This window comes from Diabrotica virgifera, chromosome 10 (genome assembly GCF_917563875.1).
Source record: "Diabrotica virgifera virgifera chromosome 10, PGI_DIABVI_V3a".
NCBI lineage: Eukaryota > Metazoa > Arthropoda > Insecta > Coleoptera > Chrysomelidae > Diabrotica > Diabrotica virgifera.
Genome location: NC_065452.1, coordinates 114368533 through 114385473, shown reverse-complemented (window position 1 = coordinate 114385473; position 16941 = coordinate 114368533). Strand labels below are relative to the sequence as shown.

Sequence of the window (16941 nt, the reverse complement as noted above, 5' to 3'; positions counted from 1 at the left end):
TTTTGACCCTTATTTATTAATAACTAAATTTCTCGTCCAAACTGTGACGGGCATTTTTGTATTTATAATGTATTAGGTATATAGTACCCAAAAAACCCATTTGCAACCTGGCTGCTCAAGTGTCCCGAGCATGGTATACTTTTGCCTTATTTCCCTGGTGTAACCAGCTTATGCAGAATATCACACAGGGAAAGATTTTAGGAAAGCATAGATTTGGAAGCCGACGAATGTCATGGCTGCGCAATCTCAGAGAGTTGTTTCATTACTCATCTAACCAGCTATTTAGAGCAGTAGTGAACAGAGTTCAACTAATCATGATTATCGACAACCTTCGAAAGTTTATTGATATTGTTAAGAATTTAAAAGAACAATTGTTGCACAGAAAATCGAAATATCCGATAATCAGTTTAATTTTATGCAAGGGAGCTCAACAACAGATGTACGTTTTATCAAGCAGTTGATGTAAAAATACAGGAATATAGAAACAAACGCTCACATAGTGTTCATTCATCTTGAGAAAGCATATAATAGAGTTCCTCAAAAATTGCTAATTAATAGTATAATTATTATAAATAGCTAAAATAATAGTATAATTTATAAAATTATATAATTATACACGTAAAATTATAGTAAAATTTTACACGCCACTGAAATTACTAGTCTTTCTCCTCAAATCCGTAATGATCCACGAACTTCGAAATGAATTACTGACAACTATTTTGTCCTCTGACTTAGGTATAGTTTCCCGAAATTCGAAATATACACTACTCCAAGAAATTAACGCACCACCTTAAAAATGGGCTATTTTTGATGTCTCGAATTTCCTAAACCTGTCGTCTGATTTAAGTGTTTTTTTGATATGTTATAGTCTTATTCTTTAACAATATCGCTGTAATAATATTGTTGCTAGACAGGTAAATTGTCATTGTATACCGGGTGTACCAATCAAACTGTACTTTTTTCTCAAAGTTCACCACACCCTGTGGAATATTCTAGCATTTATAAAATACTGAAATTAAAACCCAACTATAGCCTCAGATTTCCTTAACACTGTGTTTTTTATTAAATACCTTATGTTGGATAATAAAAAAGTTGGGTACTTTAACAATTCACCATGTTTTTCATCAATACTGTATTTGAAAAGCAAACTGCCATTTATTTTTCATGTAGAATTGCCCTTTAAAGTTTGTTCAAACACCCTGTTTTGATGAAAAACATGGCGAATTGTTAAAGTACCTAACTAACTTTTTTATTATCCAACATAAGCTATTTAATAAAAAACACAGTGTTAAGGAAATCTGAGGCTATAGTTGGGTTTTAATTTCAGTATTTTATAAATGCTAGAATATTCCACAGGGTGTGGTGAACTTTGAGAAAAAGATACAGTTTGATTGGTACACCCGGTATACAATGACAATTTACCTGTCTAGCAACAATATTATTACAGCGATATTGTTAAAGAATAAGGCTATAACATATTAAAAAACACTTAAATCGGACGACAGGTTTAGGAAATTCGAGACATCAAAAATGGCCCATTTTTAAGGTGGTGCGCTAATTTCTTGGAGTAGTGTATATTTCGAATTTCGGGAAACTATACCTAAGTCAGAGAACAAAATAGTTGTCAGTAATTCATTTCGAAGTTCGTGGATCATTACGGAATTTGAGGAGAAAGAGTAGTAATTTCAGTGGCGTGTAAAATTATACTACAATTTTACGTGTATAATTATATAATTTTATAAATTATACTATTATTTTAGCTATTTATAATAATTATACTATTAATTAGCAATTTTTGAGGAACTCTATTATATGCTTTCTCAAGATGAATGAACACTATGTGAGCGTTTATTTCTATATTCCTGTATTTTTACATCAACTGCTTGATGAAACGTGCATTTGTTGTTGATCTCCCCTGCATAAAATTAAACTGATTATCGGATATTTAGATTTTCTGTCTAACAATTGTTCTTTTAAATTCTTAACAATAGCAATAAACGAGCTGTCTTCTTTCGAAGATTGTCGATAATCATGATTAGTTGAACTCTGTTCACTACTGCTCTAAATAGCTGGTTAGATGAGTAATGAAACAACTCTCTGAGATTGCGCAGCCATGACATTCGTCGGCTTCCAAATCTATGCTTTCCTAAAATCTTTCCCTGTGTGATATTCTGCATAAGCTGGTTACACCAGGGAAATAAGGCAAAAATATACCATGTTCGGGACACTTGAGCAGCCAGGTGGCAGATGGGTTTTTTTGGGTACTATATACCTAATACATTATTAATACACAAATGCCCGTCACAGTTTGGACGAGAAATTTATTTATTAATAAATAAGAGTCAAAAATGAGAGTTTTTCCGTTTAAATCGCTACAGGTAAAAATAAGGTAATTAAATGTCTTATTTATAATATTTTTCTTTTAGTAGATGGGCCAAGGTTTAAAACAGCGTTTTTTGAATTTTGGTCCGATTACTTGTTGCTTCGGATATTGCAAAATAAAACTAAAATAAAAAATTTGCTATAACTTTTGCGAAAATGAATTTAGAACTTTCATGTTGCAAGAAAAGTTGAGTCAAACAGTCCATACAATGCACAACAAATTTTAAGACGATGCGTCAATTAGTTTAAATTTTATTCAATTTGTTTATCCCAAAGAGCTTTTTTTTGCAATGTTATTGTTCAGAAAATAATAATGATACAGCAATTCTGTGAAAACAACATGAATGAAGAATAGTCATTTAGTTTCAACGCATTTAAAAAAATCATTAAAAAGTCATTTTTATCACTCAGAAAACATTTTACTAAAATAGAGTTATTTTTGGCTTATAAACAATTTGAATAACTTTGTTAATATTGACTGTAGGCTAAAACTACAATGAAATTTGGAAAACTGGTATTTTTATACGAATTTTTAAAGAAAAACTTTTCACCTAGGTTAATTACGGTCAAAGTTAGACACTTTCTTTATTTAATTGACGGTTACTTTGTTTATAAAAATTAAGCAACCTAACTAGAGCCATTTTGAAGTTGAAGATATATAGGTTATGTGTAAAAGTTTGAGTAAACTTTGAACCTCAACAGAGTGGTTAATAAAGCTTTAAAAATGGCGTCCGAATGGAATTAATTCGTGGTCGGTGGAGGGGAATTACTAAAATACGTGCACTCAAAAATGAAACTGATTCTGCAAACATATGCTGCGATTAATATCGCTGGAACTTGTTGATGGACTTTGATCATAATTTTTTTAATTTGTATGTACTCGCAGTCTTATAGTGTACGTTATTTACACACAACCCCACCTAACAATACAAAATGTTAGGGGGAACTCCCCTTACCACTCAGGGATATGAAAAATAGACTACGACCGATTCTAAGACCTACCGAATATACATATTTATATAATTTCATAAAAATCGGTCAAGCGGTCTCGGAGGAGTATGGAAACTAACACTGTGACAGGAGAGTTTTATAGATGTAAATATATAGATGGCTATTAACAAATAGGGGTTGGTGATAGAAGAGTGAAGATTAGGGGTTGTATGTATTTTTTAATTCTACATCATATAAAATTAAGGCAGATAATTTTGTCCAAAAAAATAAAAAAAAATATTCCTACAGGATAAACGTGTAAAATTTTATAAAAATCGGCCAAGCCGTTTCGGAGTAGTATGGTAACTAACACTGTTACAGGAGAATTTGATGTATATAGAATTAACTGCTAATTAAATAATAAAAGTAGCTAACTTTGAACCTAATTAACCAAGGCAAAAAGTTTTTTTCTGAAAATTCGTATAAAAATACCAGCTTTTGAAATCCTAAAGTAGATTTACTCTATAGTCAATATTATGAAAGTTATTCAAATTGTTTAGAAGCCAAAAATGACACTATTTTACTAAACTTTTTCGGAGTAATAAAAACGACTTTTAATGATTTTTTCAAGACTTTTATGTAACTATATTCTTGAATGTGGTTTCCACAGAATTGCTATGTCATTATTATTTTCTGAATAATAACATTGCGAAAAAAAATCTTTTTGCGAAAAACAAATTGAATAAAATTTAAACTAATTGACGAATCGTCTTAAAATTTTTTGTGCATTATAATATGGAATGTTTGACTCAACTTTTCGTGCAATATGAAAGTCTTACGGCCATTTTTGCAAAAGTTATAGCACATTTTTTATTTTTGAAATTTTAGTCTTATTTTGCACTTTCCAAAACAAAAAAGCATCGAACCAAAATTCAAAAAGTGCCGTTTTAAACCTTGGCTCATCTACAACAAGAAAAATATTATAAATAAGATATTTAATTACCCTATTTTTACCTGTAGCGATTTAAACGAAAAAACTGCCATTTTTGATGCTTATTTGTTAATAACTAAGTTTCTCGTCCGAACTGTGACGGGAATTTTTGTATTTATAATGTATTAGGTACATAGTACCCAAAAAATCCATTTGCAACCTGGCTGCTCAAGTGTCCCGACAAAAACCTTATTTCTCTGGACTAGGTATTTTGTTCCTCGCATCAGGTGGTCAAAATATTGTAGTTTTCTTATCTTTATTTCATTATTCAGTTCTGTTTTTTTATGTCTTTGTACGACTTCTTTATTTGTGACTATATCTACATAATATATATTCTCAGGATTCTTCTATATAGCCATATTTCTAAAACTTTTTCTCATTATTGCATTAGTCAAACTGACTGCCAGAGTGCCAATAAAGAAGAAAAAATGAAACGGTCTTTTTGTTTCTTTGGAAAAGCTGAAAAAAAATGTTTGATACATCCTAGCTCAGACCTAACCCATAGGGCTTTTCATTCACAGTCAATTGTTTCGAGCTTCTGCCATATGTCGTACAACCCGTGTATATTAATGTTATACACAGATTATACAATATGACAGAAGCTCGAAACAAATGACAATCGATGAAAAGCCCTATACAAGGAGTTGCATGCCGGTTATCATTATAGTATGGTTCATTGTTTATAATAATATTTACACTATACGGGGTGTTTCATTAATAATTGTCCATACAATAACTGGAGAAACCTTAGCACAAAATACGAAGATTTAACCTAAAACACTTAAATAAAATATGGTTCCTTACTGAGTTACAAGGTGTTTTATCTAAAAATTAAAAAATTATTATTGCCCAGCATTTTAAAACTATTCGACGTATCCCTTTCATACTTGGCAAGAAGTATAGGTACTGCACAAACTACTAAATTATGTTAAACAAACGTTTCTGGCTATTACCAGAAGCGTACGAAGGGAGAAAGTGAATGGTTGACCCTTTCCAAATTCTACACCACTGGCGGAATTGCTATTTTAGGTCAATTTTTGGATTCTCCAATACTTCCTATGAAAATAATATACTCTTCATTCGTAACGATTAAGTCATTAGTTTTCGAGATCTTTGAAGTTCAAAATGGAACGACACGGTTATTTTGATTAATGTATTGTGTAGCTTCATTTTTAATTTCAGATATCTCGAAAACTAATCATTTTATCGTTACGAATGTAGAGTATATCATTTACATAAAAAGTATTGGAAAATCAAAAAATTACACAAAAATAGCAATTTCCTCAGTGGCGTAGAATTTGGTAAGGGTCAACCAGCCACTATCCCCTCTCGTACGCCTCTGGTAGTAGCTAGAAACGTTTATTTATCTTAATTTAGTAGGGTGTACAGTACCTACACTTTTTTTTATGTATGATAGGGATACGCCAAATAGTTTTAAAGTGATGGGTACAAATAATTTTTAAATTTTAATCATATGAATCATACCATAAATTTAATCAAAATAACTGTGCTGTTTCATATCTAACTGCAAATATCTGGAAAACTAATGACTTTATCGTTACCAATGAGGAGTATATTATTTACGTAGAAAGTATTGGAGAATCTAAAAACGGCACTAAAAAAGTAATTTCTCCAGTGGCGTAGAATTTTAGAAAGGTCAACCATTTACTATCCCCTGCCGTACGCCTCTGGTAGTAGCTAGAAACGTTTGTTTATCATAATTTAGTAGGGTGTAAAGTAGTCGCACTTTCTGCCAAGTATGAAAAGGGTACGTCGAATAGTTTTAAAATGCTGGGCAAAAATAATTTTTAAATTTTTAGATAAAACACCTTGTAACTCAGCAAGGAACCACATTTTATTTAAGTGTTTTAGGTTAAATCTTCGTATCATGTGCTAAGGTTTCTCCAGTTACTATATGGACAATTATTAATGAAACACCCTGTATATGTGGTCAAAATAGACACCAAAATATAGTTTTTTATGATAAATTAGTAACACTTGTTTTTTCTTTAGGTATGCCAGGGAAGAAAAACACCATTGTTTACCAGTGTTGTCCAGAACCATACGTGGACGTGACATTTACTATCCAGATAAGAAGACGAACACTGTACTACTTTTTCAACTTGATCGTGCCATGTGTACTGATTTCTTCAATGGCCCTTCTAGGTTTTACATTGCCACCGGACTCTGGAGAAAAACTGACACTAGGTATTGTGCCATGCTGTATGTTGCTCTATGTGTTTGCATTCCTATATTTGTTTGGGTAACATATCATATTTGACACAAAGGTCGTATTGACAATATTAAAATTTATTTATATGTGTTATCAATATATATATATATATCACTACCAATATCTATACAATAATTATATATACCACACACACCGAAGACACGTACCTAAATACTCCAAGCTCTTCATTGGACGGCTCAACTGATTCACATAAAACACTTTCAAAATTCAAAATCTTCATTTCAGGTGTCACCATACTTCTTTCATTGACAGTATTTCTGAACCTAGTAGCTGAAAAGATACCAACTACATCCGATGCTGTTCCGTTAATAGGTATGATTGGCCTACTGGGAGCATCGTGTGTTTTACACTCCGTGTACCCTTTAACGGACTGTCCGTTGATACTTGGAGGGCTTTGCCAGAATGCCCCTTTAGTGTCTTCCACGCGGCACTAACTCTGTCGCTAAATAGCATGGATGAGATATCAATTACTTAGATTACTCTCCGACAAACTAGTCTACTGTAATTAGCGGTTAACATGTAAGACGTAGGTACCACTTAACTTCAACATTTTATTTTAAATGAGCCAAATTGCTAATAAACTTCAGAAACGAACCAAAAAAATCAACTAAGCTGTGAAATTTAGAAAAGATTACCTCGTAAGGCAAGCCGCACATCAAAGAAACATGAAACGAAAAACATGAAACATGAAACGTGAATCATGTTTTATGAAAATAAAACACTGCTAAACAAATCTCAAAGTCCGCCTACCAATGAAACGAGTGTGATTCATGCTCATGACACATTTTTATTTTCGGAGAGTTTCATAAATGGCCGGACGTATATTTGTTTGGCAGTGTTTTATTTTCATGAAACGTAATTTACGTTTCATGTTTCTTTGATGTGCGGCCTGCTAAGAGACCCGTCGATTTTTAAATAAAAATGTGCACTTTTTAAACATAAATTTAAATATACAGGGTGATCCTTGTAAGTCTATCAGCTGTTATAAAAGTTGTGATAAAAGCTGTTTAACAACTTGATTTCAACGAACTATATCATGTAGGGTGTATTATGAATAATACAGGGTGAACTTTTGAAATTAACAAGTATGGAAACCACTGATGGAATAAAATTGTTTGTGTCCTTATTTTAAAAAATTATTAAAAAATACTGGGGCACGTCAACTTTTAAATTCAAATGGGCGCTTTACAAACATAAATTTAAATATACAGGGTGATTCACGCAAGTACAGCATAGTCCACGAACTTTAGTTTTAATGGATCACCCTGTACATTTTTATATTTTTAAAATCTGCTAAACAACCTCATACCCAGGGGCGGCGATAACGGGCCTGCAAGGGATGCATTGCAGGCGGGCGCCCCTGCTTGGAGGGCGCCAAAATGAGCTTTTTATGGTTGGTATTATACAAAATACTAATTAAAAAAACCAAAGAGCGCGCGTTTTGCGGGAGGGCACCTTATACTCTAGCGCCGGTACTGCTCATATCAAAAAAGTGCATTATGTAGAGTCAATTTTGTCAAGACATTAAATACAAAACCCAATAGATTTAATACTTAGTTTAGAAAATTGTTGCCTTTATTTAACTAATTTAAAATATATACCATTATTTAAAGCATGGTAAATTATTAATTTTAAAATTTTATATAGGTATTTAATATCTTACCGAAAATTACACATAATTTTAAAATTTCACCTTGTATTATTCATAATAGGCCCTACATAATAGGTAGACAGTTTTTTTATATGAGGTTGTTTAGCAGATTCTAAAAATATAAAAATATATAGGGTGATCCATTAAAACTAAAGATGATGGACTATGCTGTACTTGCGTGAATGACTCTGTATATTTTAATTTATGTTTGTAAAGCGCCCATTAGAATTTAAAAGTTGACGTGTCCCAGTATTTTTTATAATTTTTTAAAATAAAGACACAAACAATTTTATTCCATAAGTGGTTTCCATGTATTATTCATAATACACCCTACATGATATAGTTTGTTGAAATCAGGTTGTCAAGCAGCTTTTAAAAATATAAGAATATATAGGGCGTTCCATTAAAAATAAAGCTTATGGACTCTGTTAGACTTGCAAGGATCACCCTGTACATTTAAATTTATGTTTAAAAAGCGCACATCTTTATTTAAAAATCGACCGATTTTAGCATTTTTTATAATTTTTTGAAACAAGGACAGAAATAATTTTATTCCATAAGTGCCTTCCACCCTATAGGTATAAAACTATATACCACCGATGGATTTTTAATTAAAAAACTTTCGCTTTTTTAATGTTAAAATAGATAAACAATTTTTCGAGTAATTGGCGAAATACCGTCTTTAGAATTTTTTTTATTAATGTTAACAACTTTTGCAATAACGACTGCAAGTGACCTATAATATAGCGATTATATGAGATGATTTAACAGTGTAATTACTGTGTATTTTATTTCCATACTGCTGCTTGTTCAATACTGATGCCATTTATTTCTATTTTACAACATATGATTGGTCCTTTGCTGATTACTATTGTTTCAGTTTCCTGAGATGAGATTGTCATATTAAATTATTTTGCTCTTATCTAAAATCTGTGGACTAGTCTTTGCAGACTATCTTCATCTTCAGCTATCAGTATTGCATCGCCTGCGTAACAGAGTAATTTTAGTTCTTTCTCTGTATCCTCGACACTTTTGATGATATCATCCATGATTAAATTGAAAAGCATAGGGTTCAATGAGTCCCCCTGTCTTATTCCGCTGCCTATATCTATAGGTTCTGTAAGTTGTCCATCTATTAGTAGATGTTTTTAATAGTTTTTATGATATTTAGGGGAACTTCTATTATACAGAATATGTATTACATCTTTGAAATGAATGCATAAATGCTGGTCTATGATTTTATGTGATTTCTAAGTGATTTCTTAGAAATTCATGACTTCCACGTACACGATCTTCCAATAAGAAAACACTGTTGTTCATGTACTAAGTTTATCCAAAGTTATAGGGTGGTATTTAACAAGTTTATACCTCTGTGGTATTCTGGCTGATTTTTATTTCCTTTTTTGAACAGTAGAATTAGTTTGATAGTTCTCCATTTTTGCGGTATTTTATTGTGCTTTATAATGTTGTTAATTCTGTCCTTGCTGTTCTGCCATTGCAATATTTCAGTAATTAGTTTGGTATTCCCTTTTTACCTGTATCTTTTCTGTTCTTCAGATTTTTAAGTGTTATTCGAACATCCTGTGCCTGTGTATTTATAGTTCTGTAGCTCTGTAGCTCTTATTAGCGATATTGAAGTCCTTGACACAGTGTAAAGAGGGACAGTAGAACCACTCTCCGAAAAATTGGAAGTAAAATCTGTAGTCGCGCATAGCGACCGCGCAAGGTTCCCAGTCGCTAGACCACCACTCTTGCATTACTAGTAGCGTAGAAACGTACGGGTTTTAACAGGGAAAACCAGCATCCACCACTGGTGAATTACCAATTGCGTACTGCCGGTATTACTTCTTGAGATCAAAGTGCCGACATGGAAGAGGATAGGGTTAATAAAACGGAAGAAATTATATAGACAATTAAGAGGCGGAAGCTTGAATATTTCGGTCATACAGTAATAATTCCTCGTTATAGGCTGCTGCGTTTGATTATAGAGGGCAAAATAAACGGTAAAAGATATGTAGGAAGAAGAAGAACCTACTGGTTACGAAATTTGAGGGAATGGTTTAGTCTGAGATATAACCAATTATTTAGAGCTGCTGTAAGTAAAATAAGAATTCCATGTTGATATCCAAACTTAGATAGGAGATGGAATCATAAGAAGAAGAAGAAGAAGAAGAAGAAGAAGAAGAAGAAAAAGTGTATTTACATTAACTTCATCATAATTTCTGATGTTTCCGATTCTAGCGTCATTTGTTCTTCCTCTGCATATTTTCTCTTGTATACCCTAAAAATCATGTTGAAGATTCTTCTTCTTCTTAAAGTGCCTATCCGTTCCGGATGTTGGCGATCATCACGGCTATCTTGACTTTGTTTACCGCAGCGCGGAACAGTTCAGTGGTAGTTGTGTTATACCACTTTCGTAAATTTTGAAGCCAGGAAATGCGTCTTCTTCCCGGTCCACTTTTACCATTTACGTTCCCTTGGATAATCAGTTGGAGAAGGCCGTAACGTTCTTGATTTCTCATTACATGTCCTAGATTTTCTAATTTTTTTGTTTTAATGGTTATGAGAATTTCACACTCTTTCCCCATTCTACGCAGGACTTCCACATTAGTAATTCGGTCAACCCAGGATATACGTAGGATGCGCCTATAACACCACATTTCGAAAGCTTCGAGCCGATTCATAGATGCAACAGTTAGTGTCCACGCTTCCATTTCGTAGAGCAGAACTGTGAATATGTAGCATTTCAACAGACGGTATTTTGTTTTTAATAATATGTCTCGACTGTTGAAAATGGGTCTCATTCTAACGTATGCTGCTTTCGCGTTTATTATTCGCTGTTTAATTTCTGTTGAGTGGTCCCATTGGCTATTTAAATTCGTACCCAGATATGTATATTGCTCAACTCTTTCGATATTCTGTTGGTTGATTGTAAGTTGTGCGTTTAGTATTGGTTTTTTACTAATTGTCATAAATTTGGTCTTCTTTATGTTAAGAGCTAGTCCATATCTGTTGCTGATTTCTGTTATACGAATTGTTAATATCTGTGAATCATTCAGATTATCGGCAAAAACTATGGTGTCATCTGCATATCTAATGTTATTCAACCATTCACCATTTATTAATACTCCTTTCGCACAATCGTCTAAAGCTTCCTTAAATACCCATCCAGAGTAAATATTGAATAGTAGTGGAGATAAAATACAGCCCTGTCGTACTCCTCGTTCTATTGCAATTTTATCAGTTAACTGGTCTTCTATTTTGATTTTGGCCGTTTAATTGTAATAAATGTTTCTGATAATTCTTAGATCTTTGTTGTCAATTCCAATTTCTTGCATTAGAGTTATTAATTTGTCATGTTTTACTCTGCCAAATGCTTTCTGGTAATCTATAAAGCATACGTATACATCACAATTTACATCCCTGCATCTCTGAAATAGCACCTGTACAGCAAAAAGGGCCAGCCGTGTTCCCAGAGCATCACGAAATCCGAATTGTGTTCTTGTTAGTTTTTCCTCGCACTAATATATCTTTTGTGAATGACCTTTATAAATGTTTTAAGTAAATGGCTCATAAGGCTTATAATTCTATAGTATTCGCACTTTCTCGAATTGGGTTTTTTGGAAGATTTATAAAAGTTGATTCTAGCCATTTTTGGGGAATTATGCCTGTGTCATATATATTGTTGAATGTGTCATTATATATTTTGAAGATTATGTACTTTACTGTAATTTTATATAATTACAATAATTGAAGTATAATCGATATAAATCAAAGAAATACATAATATATTGATCATTTTTACAGTTTTCTCAAAAATAATTTATAATTTACAAATAATCAGCTGCTTTACTGACTTAGATATCTGTAAAATATTTAATGCAGAACTGAAGCATTAACGTAGATTCGTCGATTTTTTCGGCTTCTATCGATCTCTTATAGAGATGAAAATTAGTCAGTTAATTGTTTCATCGAGTTATTCCAGATTTAAAAAAAAAAGGTTATAGGTTAACTAGAAGCTGATATTTTGCAACATTTTATAACGCGCTTCAATTTGAAGTTGTGATATCAAAAAGTAGCCGTGTGAAAACGGTGCTCGAGCTGCAATCACCTCGGCATGCAAAATGCCATACTAACAGGGATATTTTCCTAATGCACAATTTTCACATCATGATCGCTTTATTATAATGTCACGTACACTTTTGGAAAAGTTAAATTAATAATAAGTTCCAAAAAAAATGGTTTTTTCCGCGATATTTCAATAAATGGATCGATTTTAACATTGAAAAAACGAAATTATTTTATGATCTTAAATCCATCCAGATAGTTTCCCAAAAAAGTATACACAGTGATGAGCGTGCTAATAACCGGCAAAATAGCGCAAAAGATGGAAAACGTATTAAGTTGTGAGATAAAAAGAAACGAAACTATTCGAGCTGAGAAATTTAGCGATATTAACATATAAATTCACATTATATTGATTGTTTTCCACCTTTACACCTATCAGAGGAGTATGTCAACTAAAAATGCCACTGTGACAGTGGCAGTTGCAAAATTCGTCCGATACGTCTAAAGGTGGGAAACAATCAATACAATGTAAATTTTTAGGTTAATATTGCTAAATTTCCCAGCTCGACTAGTTTAATTTCTGTTTATGTCACAACTTAATAACTTTTCCATCTTTTGTGCTATTTTGCCGGTTATTAGCGCGCTCATCACTGTATAGGGTTGGTATAAAGTATGGAACCAACAAAATATCTTTGAAACAAAAAAGATGTCATTCGTGAAACTTAGAATGCAAGTACCATTACATATAACGCATCTGACGCCATATTTTTTGTTAGTACTCTACATCCGGTTTCACTAGAAATACCCTCAACTTATTTAACTTAAATGAGATACCGTGTATATTTTTGTAGATTTCAAAAAACTTGCTATTTCTATATATTATTCCAAATGCTATTGCTATTTCTAATTCATACATAACAAGATTGGTAGAAAGAAATTGTTAAAACGAGAAATAAAACAATTAAACAATTAAGCGAAGCAATAAAGCATTAAAATCGGCCTCTAAAAAAAAGGATAAGACGTATCTTACTAATTCTTTTTGCATTCGATTCGTGAATGCGCCAGGAAACTTTGTGACCCCGAGCCATGATATATATTGAAAAACTGCTTACAAAAAATGCATTCTTAAAGTTTAAAGTGCATCTCAAACAGACAATAAAAAAAATTCAGAACTCGTCAATAATTATCGGCGGAAATGAGTTCAATTTTGTTACTCTGGGGTTTTTGGGGTCGCTGAAAACGAATACGACGTCGTAAGTGATCTCCGGAGTACCTGGTACCCAGGGTACCTACTGTTTACCTCGTCATTAAACTTCATTAAAAACTTAGCCAAAAACCATTACTCATGGGGTTTTTAGGGACACTATCGACGAATATGACATCGGAAGTGATCTACGGAGTACCTGGCGCCCAGGGTACCTACTGTTTACCCCGTTTTGTGGAGTTTTCGGCAAAAAATTTATAAAAAAATTAGTCAAAAATCATTACTTGGGGTCCCTAACGACGAATATGATATCGGAAGTGATCTCCGGAATATCTAGTGCCCAGGGTACCTCGTCTTCTGGAGTTTTCGGCAAATGCATTAAAAAATTAGTCAAAAATCATTACTCGGGGGTTTTTGGGTCGCTAACGACGAATATGACATCGGAAGTGATCAACGGAATACTTGGTACCCAGCGAACCTACTAGCTGTTTACCTCCTTTTCTGAAGTTTTCGGCAAACTCATTAAAAAATTAGTCAAAAATCATTAGTCACGAGATAAACAGTAGATACCCTGGGCACCAGGTACTCCGGAGTTCACTTGCGATGTCATATTCGTCGTCAGTGACCCCAAAAACCTCCTGAGTAATGATTTTTGACTATTTTTTAATGAATTTGCCGAAAACTCCCGAAGACAAGGCAAACAGTAGCTATCCTGGGAACCAGGTATTCCTGAGATCACTTCCGATGTCATAATCGTCATTAGCGACCTCAAAAGACCCCCGTGTAATGATTTTTGACTAGTTTTTTAATAAATTTTTGCCGAAAACTTCACAAGACGAGGTAAACAGTAGGTACCCTGGGCACCAGGTATTTCGTAGATCCCGTCCGATATCATATTCGTCGTTAGTGACCCTAAAAACTCCCAAGTAGTGATTTTGACTAATTTTTTAATGAATTTTAATGACGAGGTAAACAGTAGGTACCCTTGGAACCAGGTACTCCGGAGATCACTTACGACGGCATATTCGTTTTCAGAGACCCCAAAAACCCCAGAGTAACAAAATTGAACTCATTTCCTCCGATAATTGACGAGTTCTGAAATTTTTTTATTGTCTGTTTGAGATGCACTTCAAGAATTCATTTTTTGTATGTAGTTTTTCAATATTAGCTCATGGCTCGGGGTCACAAAGTTTCCTGGCGCATTCACAAATCGAATGCAAAATGAATTATTAAGATCTGTATTGTCCTTTTTTTTCGGAGGTTCAGTACTTTATTGCTTCGACTAAATAGGTAAATTTTTGTACGAAGACCAATCAGAATAGTAAATAGTTTTAAAAAATCAGTTCAAATGTTCAAAATGCTCACCGTTTATATTCTGATAATAGGCAAGCTTATTATTAAATTCATGAGTTACTCTTCCAAAACTGCTCCACGTATTAGTTCACTTTGATGTGCCTTGTTCTTGATGTGGGCTATCATCATAGCAATCGTTATTTTATCTGCAACATCGCGGAAAAACTGCACAGATGTTGTGTTGGACCAGGTTCTGAGGTTCTTTAATTATGATGTTTTTCTTCTTCCTGGACCTCGTTTTCCAAATATTTTTCCTGGTACGATGACCTGTAGGAGGGCATATCTGGATTCATTTCGCATAGTATATCCCAAGTATTGTAACTGTCGAGATTTGATGGTAGTCAGCTCGGTTCTTTTTCATTCTTCTGAGTACCTCCTTATTTGTCACTTGGTCAGTCCACGGGATTTGAAGTAGTCTCCGATATAGCACATCTCAAATGCTTCCAATTTCCTGCATATATCTTCGTTCAATAGGATACAAAAAACTAAAAAGGCAAAAAGAATGGTATGACGAAGACTGCGAAACAGCAACCAGGGAAAATTCTAGCTCGAAAGAAATGGCTGAAGACAGGTAGAGAAGAAGATTTGGAAGAGTATAGGAGAAAAAAGAAAGACTCAGACAAATGGTGTACAACCAAACAAAAGATATGGATTGATGAAGTTATAGAAGAGTTGGAAGTAAATAGCAAGAATAATGTAAAGCATTACAAATATATAAAATCACAAAATAAGAAGAAACCAACAGTTAAGATTGATGCCAAAGTATGGGAGAAATACTACGAAGAGTTAATTAAGGCGAGAGAAACTTGTCTCGAATATACAGAGGATACAGACCTTGATGATGAAATCGAAATCGAAAAGTCGTCATATGAGGGCTTTTTACGTGTGATAAGAAATCTAAAAGAAAAGAAAGCAGAAGGCCCGGATGAAATCCAAAACGAGCTAATAAAACGAGGCGGAGAAGAACTACAACGGAAAATATAGGAGCTAATAATAAGGATTTGGGAAGAAGAAAGAATGCCCGAATAATGGAAAACTGGATGGATATTTCCGATTCTAAAGAAAGGGGACACTACAAAATGCGACAACTATAGAGGAGTAACACTGTTAAAGATCTGCCACAAAATATTGACAGCACTAATCAGAAAAAACTCTCAAAATACATTGAAACTAAAATAGGAGACTACCAGCACGGATTTAGAGATGAACGGTCAACAATAGACGCAGTTCACATAATCACACAGTCAATTGAGAAATGTTACGAACATGACATTAACTTACACATCCTTTTCATAGATTTCAAGCAAGCCTTTGACAGCTTAACAAGACCCGACCTAATAGAAGACATGAAAAACCTAGATATACCAATGAAACTTATAAAACTTACGAAAATGACAATGGAAGGATCGACTGGAGCAATAATTACAGATAACGGTATCACCAAAAATATAGAAATAGCAAGTGGAGTACGACAAGGTGATTCTCTATCAACGTCATTATTTAATATCACAATAGAAGGAACAATAAGAGCTACAGAAATAAAAGGTACAATTATAACATCGACGTCGCAACTTGTGGCGTATGCTGACGACATAGCATTAATTAGCAGAAATCTGAACAGTTTAAAGGAAGAATTTACGAAGTTATGCAAGGGAGCATCCAAAAGGGGTTTAGAAATAAACCAAGCACAACAAAATACCTAATATGCTCAAGAAAAAATCCAGTTAATGTGACAAGTTTAAATATTGGTGAATATGAGTTTGAAAAGGTAGAACACTTTAAATATCTTGGAACTAATGATAGAAGCATCGTAATTAGTGAAAGAATCCAGGCAGGAAACAGAGCCTACTGGAAATACAATAACTTCCTCAAAGATAAGAAGCTTACTCAGAATACTAAACTGAAAATTTAAAAAGCACCAATTAGACCAGTAATCACATATGGTGCTGAAGTAATGTGTCTGACACAGAAAGAGAAAGAAAGATCCTAGAAAATATCCTAGAAAGGAGTATCCTAGAAAGGAGTATCCTAGAAAGGAAAATAATTCGGAGGACAGCTGGCCCACTAAACTTAGGTAATAATGAATTTAGAAAACTCATGGACCACGA

General features: G+C 33.4%; 1 protein-coding gene across 4 annotated transcripts in view; it reads left to right on the top strand.

Annotated features, from left to right (window-relative positions):
* Positions 1-16941, top strand: part of LOC114328607 (neuronal acetylcholine receptor subunit alpha-7) — a 1048703-nt gene that overhangs the window by 937302 nt on the left and 94460 nt on the right. For 3 of the 4 annotated variants that reach the window (XM_050663684.1, XM_050663683.1, XM_050663681.1), the window contains exon 7: positions 6317-6511. In XM_050663684.1, coding sequence (XP_050519641.1) covers positions 6317-6511 — 195 coding nt within the window. Of the gene's footprint in view, positions 1-6316; positions 6512-6782; positions 6870-16941 lie in introns of all 4 variants that reach the window. The other variant, XM_050663682.1, reaches the window with a different exon arrangement.